Genomic DNA, 16,419 nt, shown 5'->3' with positions numbered 1-16,419 from the left:
ATCTCCCTGTGCCTATCTCCAACTCTCCCTGAGCCTCTCCCTGACTGTAGCTGGGAAAGGAAGGTTCTCTGAATTTAAGGATTTATGTGAATACATTGGGGTCACCAAGATAATCCAGCATAATCTCATCTCAGCCTCTATGACCTTAATATACCTTTTTGTCATGGAAAGCAACCTATTCACAAGTTCCAGGAAGTAGGGTGTAGATATTTTTTGGAAAGTACCATTTTGCCTATTACATATGATAATAATTGACATATTCAAGTACATAAGGAAAGCAAGTGGCTGGCGAAGGCAGGGAGACTGGTAAGAGATGAGATTGGAGAGGCAGTGATGGCCCAGGTTATGAAAAGCCTTGTTGTTCATTAGAGAGTATTTAAAGAAAGAATAAGATGTAATAAAATGAAGAAATAGATTAATGCTATTCTAAAGAACTTTCTGGGATGATGGATTTTTTTTTTTTTAAATCTATGCTGTCTGATATAGCAACTACTAACCACATGTGGATATTGAGTATTAAAATGTGGCTTGTGTTACTGAGAATCTCAGTATTTAATTTTAGATACTGTACAAGCTATGTGTAGCTAGTGACCACTGTACTGGACAGTGCAGATGCTGGATACATTTTTGGAGAAGTTTTGCTGTGGTGGGAGCAGAAAAATGGACAATAGCTGGAATCTGGGATATGAGATGGGGTTAAGGGAGTTTTTTGTTTTGCTTTTTTTTTTTTTTTTTTTTCCAGATTGGTTATATTGAGGCACATGTGTATTCATTTTGTATTGTTGAGTAACAAGTCAACACAAATTTAGCATCTTGAAACCACACACATTTTTTCTCACAGTGCCCATGGGATAGGAGTCCAGGCACAGCTTTGCTAAGGATACTTTGCCCTCTAGTCACTATCTTATTACCCATTGTATTTTCTTCATCAAATCTACAACTGTGTGAAATTATTATTTGATCATTGTGTATCATCAACTCCCTCCACTAAAATAAAAGCTCATAAAGAGCAGACACATTGTATTTCTTATTCACAACAGTCCCTCCAGTGCTTACTTAGCACATAGTCCATACTCAAAAAATCTGATGAATGAATGAATCAATACATTCTATGTTTCACCATTAAGAGTGGGGATACTGATAGGAGTAATTTGTAGCCCTTATCTCTTTGCAGCTTTTGACCTTGTATAAGAAAAAAAAGTAAATAATGTAATGCCATGTTAGATGTTCATAGATGTTCATGCTTACCCACTACACCACCCAAGTATCACTGAATGAATGGTGAATGTCTAGTGGAAAATATAGGGAGGAGCTAGTTTAGTGTTGAGGGAGATGGACAATGAATTCCGTTTCGGGCTTTGAAGTTTGAGGTTCATATAGGACACCCTGGTAGTACCACTCCAAAAAGGAATTAATCGTGTATGTAAGTCTGGAGTTCAGGAGAGACACCACCTCGACATATGCGTTTGGCTGTTGTCAGCTTATCTGTAAGAATGGAAGCTATGACTGTAGATAACCCTATAACTCTACAGAGAAAAAAGAGAAGTGGGCCAAGGGGCCATTCCGAGAAATACTACCATTTAGCATCTAAGTGGAAGATAGAGAAACATACTGTGAAGATATGATTAGATAAATATTAGATCTAGAAGTGTGTCAGGGAATCCAAGGCAGTATTTCTTTATGTGTCAGGAAATCCAAGGTAGTATTTCTTCATCAGCACCTAATATCAAAGATAAAGTAACAGGCAAATAATAGGCAACCCTTGCAGTCAATAATCCCCTTCCTTACCCCCCCGCCCCCCTCCAATCCAGTTATTATAAGAAAAGCCTTTCACTTGATTCTGAATTTATATATAGTATAATTTTTCATTGTTAATTATAACTCCTAATTAGGCTAAGATAAATCTAAATTTTACTATATGTCCCATGATGCCAAAGACTCATCATCTCTATTGTAACACAGTAATGGAGTGAACATTTATAGTTATTCAAAGAAAAAGTAACTTCTGAGATTCTCTAACCTAGACTTGGGTTTTTTGTTCTCAAGGATTCTCTCTGACTCCCACCAATGATTTTTGCAATTATGAAGACCTAAAAAGAATTCTTAGGTGATACTAAATAATATATTAAAACCTATAGCATGGGCTTAAAATGCTAATAATTTGTAGCGTTGTAGTTAGAGCTCAGCATATTTTTTACTTTTAGATTATTACATTTTGATTGTAAGAACCTACAGGATCTAAAAGATGCAGAGACTTGCTTGATCATACAATCATCTTGAGATGTTTAAGCATTTAAAAAAATTTTTTTTTGAGCTGTAAGAAAGTTGAGCAAGAAAATAGTTTGAAAAGTAAGATTAGTAGTTTCACAATGTAGCTCTCTTATCTCTTTAGAAGAAGGCCTTATCTGTATTCTTTTCTCAGCTCTGGTTACCTTAGAAGATAAATGTGACCAGTTGTCAACTTCGATATTTTACTGCTTTAGAAGTTACAAAGTAGTACACTTTAGTCTCTTTTTTATTACATAACATGACTGATTTCCTATATTGCTAGAATTTTACAACTGTTTATTAGAACTGTATTCATACTACTATGTATTTGTTTACAATAGACAAAATATATCATAAATTATAATGGACAGGCTTTACTTTTTTAGTGTACATGTATGTAGACACAGCTAAACTTTGATATGAATAAATTTTAAAACATACTGAAAAAGAAGTAAGTTCCCAAATAATAGGCACTATTATTTGCCTAGTAGTAACATCAAAATATCTTTATGCTTCTTTTTTCTTTAGCTTGATATTTTGGTTCCCAGGAGAGTAACAAAGATTAATTCTGGAAGGTTATTTAGACGACTTTGATAATGTATCAGAATTCAGACCCATTAGTTGATATGTTCTAAACAGAATATCAACTCACACGTTGATAATACCCTCTCCCTAGACATATTCAGAATGGCCACAAAGAATGCCCCTGGAATCGCTTAGTACTAGTCATCGTGTTTGATGTACATAGTTTACCAATACTGTATATTTTCTTTTATCTGTTTGGCCCCTCCAAAGAACCTGAAAACGGAGTATGTAACTTTATATCTATATATTTTTTAGAAACAAATCTATTTAGGTTTTATTAACCTATATATTATCACAGTATTAAGGGCTGTTGTGCATTTTTAAAACCATATCCTTATTGTTTAAATTATACTATTCCATAAAACTGTCTTATATACTTAAGCTACTTAAAATATTTCCTAATTTGTATTCAGAGCATCACTGTCCCAATTATTTGTTTTACCCACTCCATTATAATTATATTCCCTTATTAATAAGGATTATTCCAATAAAAAAATCAAGTTTTTATTGAGCACCATGAACATATGTCTAGAGCTGTGCAAGATACTGTGGAGCCTATGGAAGAAATGTAAGATATAGTCGCTGGTCTCAAAGCACTAGAAATTTAAAGGAGAAGACTGCAGTTTTGAAACAACTAGAGAAAAATATGAGGAGGATAAAACTGAATGAAAAACTGTGGGGACAAACTCTAAAGTAGTAAGAATAGAGAAGTCTATGTAAGCTAAAATAAAGAGAATTTAACCTGGACTTTGAAGTGATGGGTAAGGGGTGTGGCATTTAATCTTGGACTTAAAGAATTGACAGACAGATATTCGGAATAAACAAAACCCTGGCTAAAGAAAATAGATGTTTTCTGAAGTTGAGAATTTTAATGCAGATCAGATAAAAAGTGCTATTATTAGTTTGTTTTACTAGCTAAAATTATGACAATTTAGATCCAACTAGTGCATCCTACTTGATTACCAACATTTAAAAAGTTAATTGTTCTCAACTTTTTGACATAGAAAAATATAGACATAACTTAAAACCTAGAAGGCTATAGACTGCATGAGATGGTTAGTATAGGTCTGTCTGTGAACACTGAATTCTCCAGAAGATCTTGAGAACTGACTACAAAAAGAAACTTATTTTTGCCCATCCCTCTAAAGAATAAGATGCTTACAAAATGTCTTCAATTTGTGGTTTCTGACTCCGGTATACCATTCAAAGTCCTGATTTTATATTGTAGATTATTTTGAAATTACAGAACTACTAAATAAAGAACAGCCATGCCAACAGCCTTACATGTCAAACAAAAAACTCAAGTAAAAGATTTGAAAATTGACTCAACCATACAATATAGCCTTTGTGTAAATTTACTGGTTTTAAAAACAATACTTTCCTGAGTTGCTACTTTCCATTTCACTGGCATTACAAAAGAATGGGCTAAATATAGAGTTAGGGCACAGAAATGTTTTGTGCTTCTCAGTTCATTAGGCCTGATAGGAGGCTCTTATCAAAGTCAAGTGCATAAGGGCAAGTGGACCCTTGCATGTGTAATGATGGGGATAGGCTGGGACAGAAGCAGTGAAAGTAGACGGGTGCTTCCTGCCTTGGTTCTGAATCCCGTATATACAGGCAGGATGGTCCAGTAGAGTCACTGTTGCAGGCATAACCGATCTTTTCTCAAAAATAATCTGAGTATTTCAAGAAAGATTATTTCCTTTGATTGAATTTCTAGATAGTTCTTGATTATTTTCTATTGTTTGGAATAACAGATGTCACACCTGTTAAAGGAAAAACCTAGTGACTATAATTAGAAAATAGAAACCAAAAAGTAGTTTCCCACTCTTAAAAAGAAATGACATTTTTAGTTTATTCTGTACTGAATAGCTGAGAAAACATTTAAGAATTCTTTTTTAGAATTTTGAATATATACATTTGAATGATATTTTGAAAGAAGTTGCTTGTTATTAGTGATTTAGAATTGGTCCCTTCTTTCTTTGCTATCCAAGATAGAAGGGTAGAGGGCTGGACTTGTGTTTATTTGTATTTCTCTTATTACTTTATTTAGGATCAAAGTGGGGCACAAATTCATTATTAGTTTGGCATTGTTGAAACTTTCAAGTGATGAGAAACTCTTTCCTTTCTAAGAATGTCCATCTTAGTGAAAGTTGCCTGTCAGTTGTGATGAAAGAATACAAAATTGTGTTTCCATTTTCCTGATAATGTAATCTGTTGTCTAAAAATAAAATAAGTGTAATTTTTCAAGCTTTGTATGGGCTTGAAAAAGTAATACTCAACAGTGATCTTTATTTTGTGTGTGTGTGCTTGTTTACATTGAGAAGCTTTAAAAGGTAAATGCCCAAATTTACTTCCAATTTACATATTCCTTACATAGGTAAAACTTTCTTATTTGAAGTTATATATGCTTGTTAAATGATTCTTGTTTCATTATATATGAAAATTGCAAATATTTTTGGACATATGATTCTAAATTTAAGAGAAATAAACAAATCAGATGTGACAAATTGTCTGAAATAATTTCAGCTGAATAAATAAAAATTCTTAGAACTTTTCCAAATCTTTTTTTGGTAAACATTTCTCAAATTGTTTAATTTTGGTTACATATATAAACCTATACAACTGGGTGTACTCATTGAACTAAAAGGTGGTTTTCCTAATCTGATTCCCCTTCTTTTGTTAAGAAACAGGAAGTGGTAAAATAAAACAAATTAAAGGATTAAATAGACATTATGACCTGCTTGGGTTTCAAAGCACACACACACCACACACAGACACACACACACACACACACACACACACACACACACGTGCACGTACACACACAATTTCTTTGTGGCTAGACAAATAATATTCAATACAAAACAAAAATTTCCTTTGTTTCCCTTTAGGTTTTAAGCTAGTATAAATAAATATTTCTCAACACCTAGGAATCGCAGTATTTAAGCCTTTGGCAGCATTTCTGTAATATTAAGTAAGACATTTACCTATGTTTTCTATCTGAAAATTTAAAGGAAAGCAGTAAACACAATTCATCCAGAAAAGTTTACTCTGTGGGGTTAGACTTACAAATGATTCTGAATTGTAGGAGTTAACTGAAATATTTTATAAAATGCCACTCAGCTTGCAAACATTTGATTTTTACTTTAGTTACCTTTAGTTTTATTTGTAAATTGACTAATATGGATTTGTCTTAGAATTATCAAGCACTGTTACATATTTTCCAATCTGTATATAACATGCTTATAGAAATACTCTTAAAAACAAGACATTTGGGAAAAGTTCTTATTAGATAAATGCCAACATAGAAATTACTCATCTAAGAGGCTAAAAAACAGAACAAAAACAAAAACCAGAAAAACCTCCATTTTACTCTCAATTTTACCACTCACTCAGTGTCGTTAGAATCTTTCTTCAGAATTATGTGTAGGATTCTGAAGTTAATTCTCCCTCTGACTAGTTGTTTAGTTAGGATATCTTCTTATGTCAGGAGACAGCATAACAGCATAGCAAAATACGATCTTGACTTGATTCCTTCAGTATATTCGATAACTATGCCAAACCTCAGTTTACTAATCTATAAACTGTATATTAGTTCCATTTTGGTAATGGTTAGATGAGTTATATTTGTGCTATGCTTGACTTATACTTCAACTACAAGACATGGTAGCTATGTAATTATAATTATGTCTAAAATCTTAGCTATAATAATTCTAATTTTAATAGTAAGGTTAATTATAATTATTATTAATTACTGTTTCAGTATCTTTACCAAATGAGGATAACCTGTGTTCCCTTCAGAATTCCATAACTATAACTAAAACTGTATTATAATACTATTTTATTTTAAAGTGCCTACTAGTAGTTCAGATATTTTTATGTCTTGCATTATGCAAAAGCACTCTGGCTAGACACTTGACATTATTATTTGTAATTTATAGTAATAAATTATTGTTTTTTGATAAAAGAGTTAGTTACTGTGTGATGCCGCCAGGTTTATCAGTTTCCTAAAACCTTACACTTCTCTTAGCTATTACCAAACTTGTGCTCTTTCTTCAGAAGTAGGTTATGTCAATTACATTTTACCATTTAACATAAACTAGCGTTAAAAAAATCTTCATGTATAAGTTCTTTTCTTAAACTGAGCAGAGTGAATTAAAGTTGTAGCAAACAGATGATTGTATGCTTATATGGTGTTTATGTTGTTTTCTGCTTGGATATGGGAGAGTGACTTACCACTTATAAAAATTATTCTTAGGTTGCATGTTGATTTATATGATAAACTTTAATAAGAAAGTAGAAATTTGCCTAGTTTTTTAATCACTCTATTTATAACTGGTAAATGTACTGTATTTGAATCTTAAACTTTTTTTCCCCCAAGAGAAATTATGTATATTTAAAACTGGACTGCTCAATTTTGGTATTCTCCCAAAGCTAATCATGTTTTCCTTTCATCCTAGTTCAGACTTGGTTCCTTCAACCTAGAGAAAGTTGCAAGCCCAGCTGAGGTCATTAGAGATCTTATTTGTGACTGTTTGGACACCATCACGGAAAACCAAGCCAAAAATGAGCACCTGCAGAAAGAAAATGAAAGGCTTCTGAGAGATTGGAATGATGTCCAAGGACGGTGTGTACATGATGTGCTTGTATTATATAAACACCAAGCTCTCTTTAGATCATTTAGCTTTGAGTTAATGATTTGTAAATTTATAACATATAGACTAGCATATATTTAAAATAAATCTGTCATTAATTACACCTTTACTTAACATGATGACATCATTGGTCAGGATTATACAATATAGTAGTACATTAACATTTTTAGGTCATTAGTAGTATTTGGTGGCACCAGAAAACATAAATTGTAAGGGGTGGCTGGTTAGCTCAGTTGGTTCAACTGCAGTGCTCTTAACAACAAGGTTGCCGATTTGATCCCCGCATGGGCCACTGTGAGCTGCGCCCTTCACAACTAGATTGAAACAACTACTTGACTTGGAGCTGATGGGTCCTGGAAAATCACACTTAGGAAAAAAGAAATGATAAGGAGTAATTGAGCAATGAGAATCAGAATCAATTAATATTAATCAAAATTTAGGAAGTCGTATTTATAAGGATTAATTTACCTCAAGTTATAGGATTAATAATGAGTAAAAAGAGACGTGAAACATAAGCACAATTGATTCCTTATTTGAAATCTTTATATGAATGACAACTATTTCTAATGATGTGTGTTTTGGCTTCTAATAGAGACTTATTTTTCCTGATTGATAGGAAATTCATACTACTGGCATTTTTAAAAGATGAGGTAATTGTGACTACTGCAAAAGACATTTGACAGCCCTTTAGTTTTTTGATTTTACCTCTTATTTTTTAAAAGTTGAAGAGGAAAGTCACTTCCCAATTATGAATTTTCTCAACTATATCAAGTTGGCCCAAGGTTTAGCCTGTACTATTCTGTTATATGAAAGATGTTTGAAGAAAATAAAATATATATTGTGAACACTTTATCTCTACAGAGACATATATGATATATATACCACATCATCTGAAAGAATTATGTGGAATGTATATACTAATGATAATTATTATTATTACATCCAATGTATCCAGTAGATTTTTTTTAAACTTTCATTCAAACTAGTAGTAGTTCTAAAACAAGAGTGTATTATTCTATTTACGGTCTTTTTAGGGCAATCATTGAGGTTGTTTTTCAGACATTAGTAATTATACATGGGGGAGTACCTTAAAAATAAGTGAAGGGTTTTATCAATGTATATGTGAAAATGAGATTGACTAAAAGAAATTCTTTCTGTGTATTCAATTATATTCATTAATATAAGACATACAAAATTAAGTTCCTAACACCTGGTTATAGTTGGCTATCAGTTATTAAGAAAGTAAGTATGTTGTTCTCCTTTAGCTCTGAATTCATCTTTATCTTCAAGTATATAAAAATAATGAAACCAAATTAAAACTGTATAAATATTAGGAAACCATACAGAAAAAATAAATTATTTTTCCTCTTTAACTCCTATTTTATTCATGTTTGTATGAATCAATATCAAATATCTATGCTAGAAAGCATGTTTTGGGGCCTATATCTGTAGTTTGTGTGTGTTTTTCTATTTATATATGAAATGAATCAAATTAAAGGAGATGTACTGTGGTCGTGATAAGCCATTATATTTAAAACTCAAAATACCCTCAGGATGATAGGAAATTTGATCCACAAATTGCCCACAAAAATGCAGACTGGGTACTTGGTACTTGAACAAATTGCTTTAAAATGCCTGCCAGAGGTTGAAAGAGGTATTATCTCATCAGTATTCAACACCATTGCCATAGAAAAGAAAGCAGGATGGAACAAAGATGAGAAAATGTTCCCTGGGCTGTAAAACAGTGTGTGTGAGGGGTACATATAATATGTGGCCCACGCATGCTTGATTTGCTATTTCTGAACTATCTGTAAAGTACTTTTGTGTTATTGTGGCAAAAGGTTTTCTATTTGATCAAAAGCACAGCCATATATCTTATGTCCTGACTTAGTATGCTCCAGCTATTCTTTTCTTCATAAATACTGGATCAGACATCTTCAGAGGCTGAAGATACTTGCTATTGCAGTGGCCCTCCAAACTGAGAGGAAAGAGAGTCCACTCCAGAGAATTTTAGATTCTTATTATATATACCAGATGTTAGTAGCTTTATCCGTTCCCCAAATTTGGTTTTCTCCTATCAGAGGAGAAAGGGACTATTTTAAGGAGTTATAAATACATCTTGACCATGGCCAAGCAGTACTTTCTTTAGCATTCCCTCTCAACAGCCTTCATATACTCGAAAATAAGCAAAGGATTTACAGCTCCAGCTTCTGTGAGGCAAGGAGTACTGATCAAGTGTCTTTGGAGAGGATTAGAAATAGGACATGAATATGAGTTAGGTAACTGAGGACATGGAAAGTAGAGAATCAGTGGTTGAGACGATCATGTTAGTTCTGGCCACAGTTCAGTTTTCTGGGTATCCTCTGCTTACTCTTATATCAGTGTCCATCCACGATCCAATCATTTCTTACCCATCATTGTTCCAAACTGTGTATGCGTAGGGGAGTGGAAAGAGGAAGAAAGGTATAAAATAGGTGCAGAGAATCCCTTGTAAACTATGGTAGATAGGTCTAAAATATATTTAACACACAATAGGATATGTGAGCAAAAATCAATCATATATACATGTGCTTATACCAGGGAAATGTTTATGATAATGTTAAGAGGAGAAATATGAATTACCAAAAATCTGAGTAATATCCCACTTTTTTGCAAACCATATCTTTAGGTAAAAACTATTTAGAAGGAGAAAATGAAATTTTAATAATCTACGTCTGGAATTGTGGATTAAATTTTCCTTTTTGGAGGTATTTTTTGCATATGTTTTGGTATTTAAATATGCATTATTATTATAATCAGAGCTAAGCTATTTCCATTTGTGATGACAGTGGAGAATAAACGAGGTTTGAGTAAGGAATGAGGAATTACATTATGATTAAAAAGAAAGAGCTTTAATGTGTAGACTTTTAAAATACATGTTTGCTTTTTTTTTTTTTTTACTGTTTAATAATTGTGGTTTTAGCTCCATTTCGAACAAGTGACATTGCTGGATTAATACAATTTTGTATAGTTTAGATAGAGAAAAACATTAGAAATATTGTATGTAAATCCTTAGGTCATTAGCTATATTGATTTCACTGGCTTTTCCTATTTAATTTTAAATAACAACTCCCACATTCTGTGTTATTGAATAGGTCTTTTGTTTGCACTCAGACATCAAGTAGAAACTCTCCAGCTTTGTTCTGAGTTTTCGTTATTGAACCTATAATTTGAGGCAGTTTTTAGCAGATTGAATTGGGTTGACACTCATTGAATCATTAGAAGAGACCTTGAAAGCTCTTCTACTTCATTTCTCTGCCTTCAGGCTAGGATCACATTATATCCAGATGAATTAAGTCCGATTTTTAAAGACCTCAAGAGATAGCTTCAACTCCCGTTGGTAGCCCATTACAGTGTTTAAGCACAGCCACAGTCAGAAAATTCTTCCTTCCATCTATTGGTAATCTGAGTCCTTCATGGTACAGTAGTTGAAGGCCATTTCCTCTTGTTCTGTCTTCTGAAAGGATGAGGAACAGCTGTTTACCATCTTCTTAGTACTTAAGGCTTATTAAGTCTCTCTACCAGTGCTTTTTTTTGCCAGTGCTTTTTAGCATTTTTTGTCCTTTGAACTCTATTAATATTTTCTTTTGCTGTGCAACCCTGACCTGGATATAAATTTGGCCAGAGCTGATTGTAAATATAAGGATTACTTCACTGTTTCTCAATACCACATGTTCACATTTATGTACCTATTGTTTTATTTTGGGTTATCATGTAATCTGTTCTTTTATTTTTAATGTTATTTCTGCATGAAATTGTTTTCTGCTCTTATTTTTGTTGTTTTTTTTTTACTTGTTAGTCTTAGATTCTTTGTTTTCTCACTCAGATATTTTATTTTGAATGCTCAGCATTTTTCATATTGAGCTTTTATTCTTTTATTTATTATTTTTTAATTACTATCCTTTGGTCCAAGTTCCTAGATATCTCAGTCCTAAGTTACTAATTAAACTTAACATATTGTTCTGTTGTCCGAGTCACTGTTGAAAGGATGAAGCATCATTTAGTCTTTCCCTGTTTGAAATTATTTATGGTTTCATCAGGTTTGAGCTTTGCCTTAGAGATAAGTGATCCTTGGGTTAGTGTGGTCTGATCATATTGTGTATGAGTTCTCCTTTAGTATCACTGAATTTAGCAGTGAATCTGGCATTTCTCCTCTACTGACTGGTCCCACCTGTTAATACCTGTCCAGTCCTTGAGGTGGAAGGTTGGCGGGAGGCAAGTAACATGGAAGGCATAGTAACATCATAATGCCATAAGGAAGGACTGGCATTTAATATGGGGCATGGGGGATAGTAGGTACACTCTTAGTTACTGAATACTTCATAAAAGGATAGCTTTCTCTGAAGTTGTTGATGAATTAATAATTAAGAGTAAATTTATTTCCTGAACCTGTTCACATTAATAAGCTGTCCCAGCTAACCTCTCCTCCCCAGCTTTGTCTAGGAAATGTTATCCAGTTTGGTTCTCTGAAGTTTGGTTGCAACAAAATCCTAAAGCTTTGCTAAGACCAAGCAAGTTTAACTTACATGATGCCATCATTCTACCGAGTTTGCTCTCTTATCACAGAAATGTTGTCGCCTTTGGCAATGTGACACTAGTTATTTGGGTTAACAATATCCTCTGGACAAAATATATGATATTTCATTTTGATATCTATTTTCACTTTTAATTCATTTTGATAATTGCACATACTCTTTCAATAAAGAATTATTGATGTGTGTATATAGAAATTAAACATGCATTTAAGTCAGATAAATTACTAATTGGTTACTATTCCTAAAACTGTATATAATAAATTATACAAGATTTTTAGTGTACATTTTTATAATTGATTTTCACTTTGCATATGTTTAAAGTATTTTATTACTAAATACTCAGGTATCTTAATGGCATGTATGTTCTATTCATTAAAAACATTTTTTTTAGTTATTGTGTTACGTTAGAAAATAGTACAATAAAATGAGAAATAATATTTACATAATACCTTGCATCTGAAATACAAATGTAGTGACATATCCCTGCTTAAAGAGCCATCAATATTGGCAGGTCTTCAACTTTGGATCTTCCCCCCACACACACCTTTTGGTGTACTTCTTGCTCAGAGAGCTATGCTTGATGAAAAGAGTAGTATTATATTAATATTTACCACAAATTATTTTAGAAACTGAAAAAGTTGAAAATATTTCTGTTACAATGGTGAATAGCTGTTAAAGGCATGAAAAATATAATATTCAGAATCACTGGTTCTCCATTTCCGTATAAGATGCCCATATTAACTCAATTTATCATGTATCTCATAAAGAGCTACTCAACATCTGTTGAATGCGGAACACTGTGTTAGGCATTAAGGATAAAGCAACCAATAGCGCGCGTACACACATACACACACACACACACACACACACACACACACACACACACACACTCTGTCTTATGAGTTCACAGCCTTGGCAATGACTATGCTATAAGAGTGCTGTAATTGGTCCCAGAAAATATATTGCCATATGTTTCTTTTCATCTTATGAGAGGCCTAATTCTTTGCATCTCTAGATAGGTATGTTGTTGAAAACATAAGGTCATATATATCAAAGGTATCACATTTTGACATTTTTGTTTCTAATTATTTCACTGAAAAAATATATTTTATATATTAAATATATAACATAAATATATAAAAATATACATGTATACATAATCAAAATACTAGGATACCTGTATAGAACAACAGAAGTATAAATAAACAGTATGGTAAAGAGAAAACTAGGTAGAGCTTAGAGTAATTTTAAAAGGATATTTAATGTGAAATCATTTATATTTGAATCTTTAAATATATGTTTATTCATGTGTGTGTATGCACATATCAAGTATATGCAACCTCTACTAGTTTGTTTTTTTATATATATCTGGGACATCAAAATTAATACCATCTCTTGTTAGCTCATTTGAACATTGTAGAAAGAATTAGAAATGATAAAGAATTTTCTGTTTTTTCTTATATATCAAAAATTGAAGATATATAGTGTTTCACATTTGCTGTTTCATTAATTTCTTGGAAATTTTAAGTTGGATACTTTTATGAATTGTATGTGGTGTGTGTGTGTGTGTGTGTGTTGCTGGGTTATAAGATAGAACTGGGTAAATTATTCTTGCCCTGGAGCATTTTGTAGTCTATTTAGGTAAATCAATTAATCACAAAACAGATCACTGTTGCTATTATAGTACTATTAACAAAGTATGGGAAACATAGGCTTTAGTTAGCTTTGTTTGAAATTTCTCCTGTAAAATATTCTTTTGGATATAAACCAGATGTGAATAAACTATTACATTAGGCATTTAGATGTTTTAACAGTATTTTTTTTGGTATCAGTTTGCAATTTTAATCTTTATCTCAGTACATAAATTGCTAATATTAATAAACAATAAATTCTGTACATGTTTATCTAAATAAAACTTTAAATCAATGAAAGCGTGTAACAAAATGATTTTTAATTGTATTTTCCTTGGAATGCTTTCTTGAAATCATCTTCAGTATTGTATTGAATAATATTAATGCTGAGAAAAACTGCATCGTTTATTTATTTGTTTATTTACATTTTAGGTTTGAAAACTGTGTGAGTGCTAAGGAAGATGTGGAGACTAATCTTTACAAACGGTTTATTCTGGTGCTGAATGAGAAGAAAGCAAAAATCAGAAGCTTACAAAAATTGTTAAGTGAATTTCAAGAACTAGAAAAGAACATCGAACATAAAAGGTATTTTGGCTTTTCTGTTTTGAGATGGCAGACACATAAATTTAAGTGGAATTTCTTCCCATCCCACACTTAATGAAAGTTAGGTGCCAACATTTTAGTAGTGTGAGATCATTTGATGGTCTGGGTTGGATGCAGTGGACTGGAGAATTCTCAACATGATCTCTCTATGTCTGCCCAACTGTCATGCCTATACTTAAATCATGAAACTGGTATGAGGCTCATTTAAATGTTATTTGTTTAATTTTTAGACATCGCTAAAAAATGTGTCAGTGAAAAACGTTTTATCTGCAAAACTACAGCGTTGAACACACATTTGTAATTTTGGTGTCTAAGTAATGGTTAATTTTAGAAGCAAGTATTTCTGAGAGTGGGTGTGTACTTGATTTTTAAGGGAGAATCGTAGGTAGCTAATTGCTAGTATGGATTGGACAATTATAACTATTTTTGGCATTTGCAGATACAGGTTAGGGTCTATTGCCCTGAATCTGAGAAAAAACATAGGCTTACTAATGGCATAATATTAATATAAAGAATATATCATTTGGTGTCAGAGGGTCCTAGTTCAAATGCTGATCTGCCATTGATATCTATTACTACGTGACTTTGGGAAAGTCCTTCAAACTCTCTGTGCCTTACTTGCGTGTCTTCATAATAAAAATAAAGACACTTGTCTCAGAATTTTCGGGACAGGTCAAATGAAATGAATGCAGAACTGCTTTGAGATCAGTAAAATACTGAACACTGTGACCCACTGAAGGTAATTTGGAAAAATAGTATTTTGATAGATGAATAATAAGTGATAAGAAACTGATTGAAGAATTAATTATAGTGAACACTCAAGCACATTTAGATTAGGTGAAAGGGAAACTTGTTCTTAAGAGAGTTAAACAGTCTTTGAAGTGCTTTCATCTTAATCATATATATTTCAATATATGTTTGTTTAATTATGTTTTTCCAGGGATGTTTTCTATAATTACTTACTGGTCAATTTGATACCTAGCCAGGGGTGAGTCGATAATTTATAATTCTACCTTTCTCTGTTTCTAGAGAAACTGCGACATGTTCTGAAATGACTGCTGCCAGAGACGCAGTCTACGATGCAAGTACTGATGAGGAAGGTGAAAACCTGCCGGATCCTTCTGAGTCAGCTCCAGGTAAAATACATTTATTTCCTGTTTTGAATATCTCACTTGGGCTTATTACTCTAATGATGATATCCCATAATGGAAAAATCTTATGAAAAAAAATTTTCCACAAAAAATTTTTAAGAGTTTTTAGTGTAAAACCTCAAACATTTAATGTTAAAAAAATGAACATTTATTGTAAAATGCAGCAATTCATTAGCAACAATAAAACGAGCGAGCCAGCACAGGTACACACAAACCAAGGTATACTGTTGCTTGTTAAAGAAGGCTGCATCAGCAATAAGCAGGATATACCTTCATGCTAAATCTCTCCAGCTCAAAGCTGGCTGCCTTTAGCATTTGAGCTCATAGCTAGCTAGAGCTATAGGTGGTAATGGAACAGGGTGCTTTAGATTACCCTGAGCTGGAGGCCTTGTCTCAGAACAGGGGTTGTGATCGGGTGAGATGGCATAGAGGAGAAAAGAAGGAGAAATCACAGTTTCAAGTACCTGAACCGTGCTCGGTACCTCAGATCAAGTACCCAGCAGGTTTTTAAACCCATGGATTATTTTTTCTAGAGTTTTATAGATCTCCTAGAGACAGAAGCTCCTGAACTCAGTATTAGATAGGTATAAGCCCAGTATTCTCAGAATTAATGTTTGATTCCTTTATTTATCAGTTGTATTTTTGAGTGTCTGTTATGTACCAGAAACTTTTCTGCACAATAGAGAGGAAAGCACAAAAAATTCTGCTTTCATGGAGTTTAAATTCTAGTCAGACAATAACAAGATGAAGACATTTAATGTAAAATATGTTAAGTGCTAAAGAGAAAAACAAACCAGGGAGAGATGATAGGAAATGTCAGGGTGGGAATAGGACGAGGGTTGTAATTTGAGCCAGGGCACCAGAAAAGGCCTCAGTGAAAAGGTGGTAAGTCTGTCTGTGGGGAGAGCATGCCATGCCGAAAAAGCGTTACCTACAAACGCCCTGTTGG

At 32.9% G+C, this 16,419-nt stretch overlaps 1 protein-coding gene across 2 annotated transcripts in view; it reads left to right on the top strand.

Moving 5' to 3' along the window:
- Window positions 1–16,419, top strand: part of XRCC4 (X-ray repair cross complementing 4) — a 342,504-nt gene that overhangs the window by 91,778 nt on the left and 234,307 nt on the right. For both annotated transcript variants that reach the window (XM_074328763.1, XM_019746359.2), the window contains exons 4-6: window positions 7,317–7,483; window positions 14,149–14,301; window positions 15,349–15,455. In XM_074328763.1, coding sequence (XP_074184864.1) covers window positions 7,317–7,483; window positions 14,149–14,301; window positions 15,349–15,455 — 427 coding nt within the window. The remainder of the gene's footprint in view (window positions 1–7,316; window positions 7,484–14,148; window positions 14,302–15,348; window positions 15,456–16,419) is intronic.

Source organism: Rhinolophus sinicus, linkage group LG03 (genome assembly GCF_036562045.2).
Source record: "Rhinolophus sinicus isolate RSC01 linkage group LG03, ASM3656204v1, whole genome shotgun sequence".
NCBI classification, from domain to species: Eukaryota; Metazoa; Chordata; class Mammalia; order Chiroptera; family Rhinolophidae; genus Rhinolophus; species Rhinolophus sinicus.
Note: the sequence above shows the minus strand (reverse complement) of the source record. Positions and strands in the feature narration are given on the sequence as shown.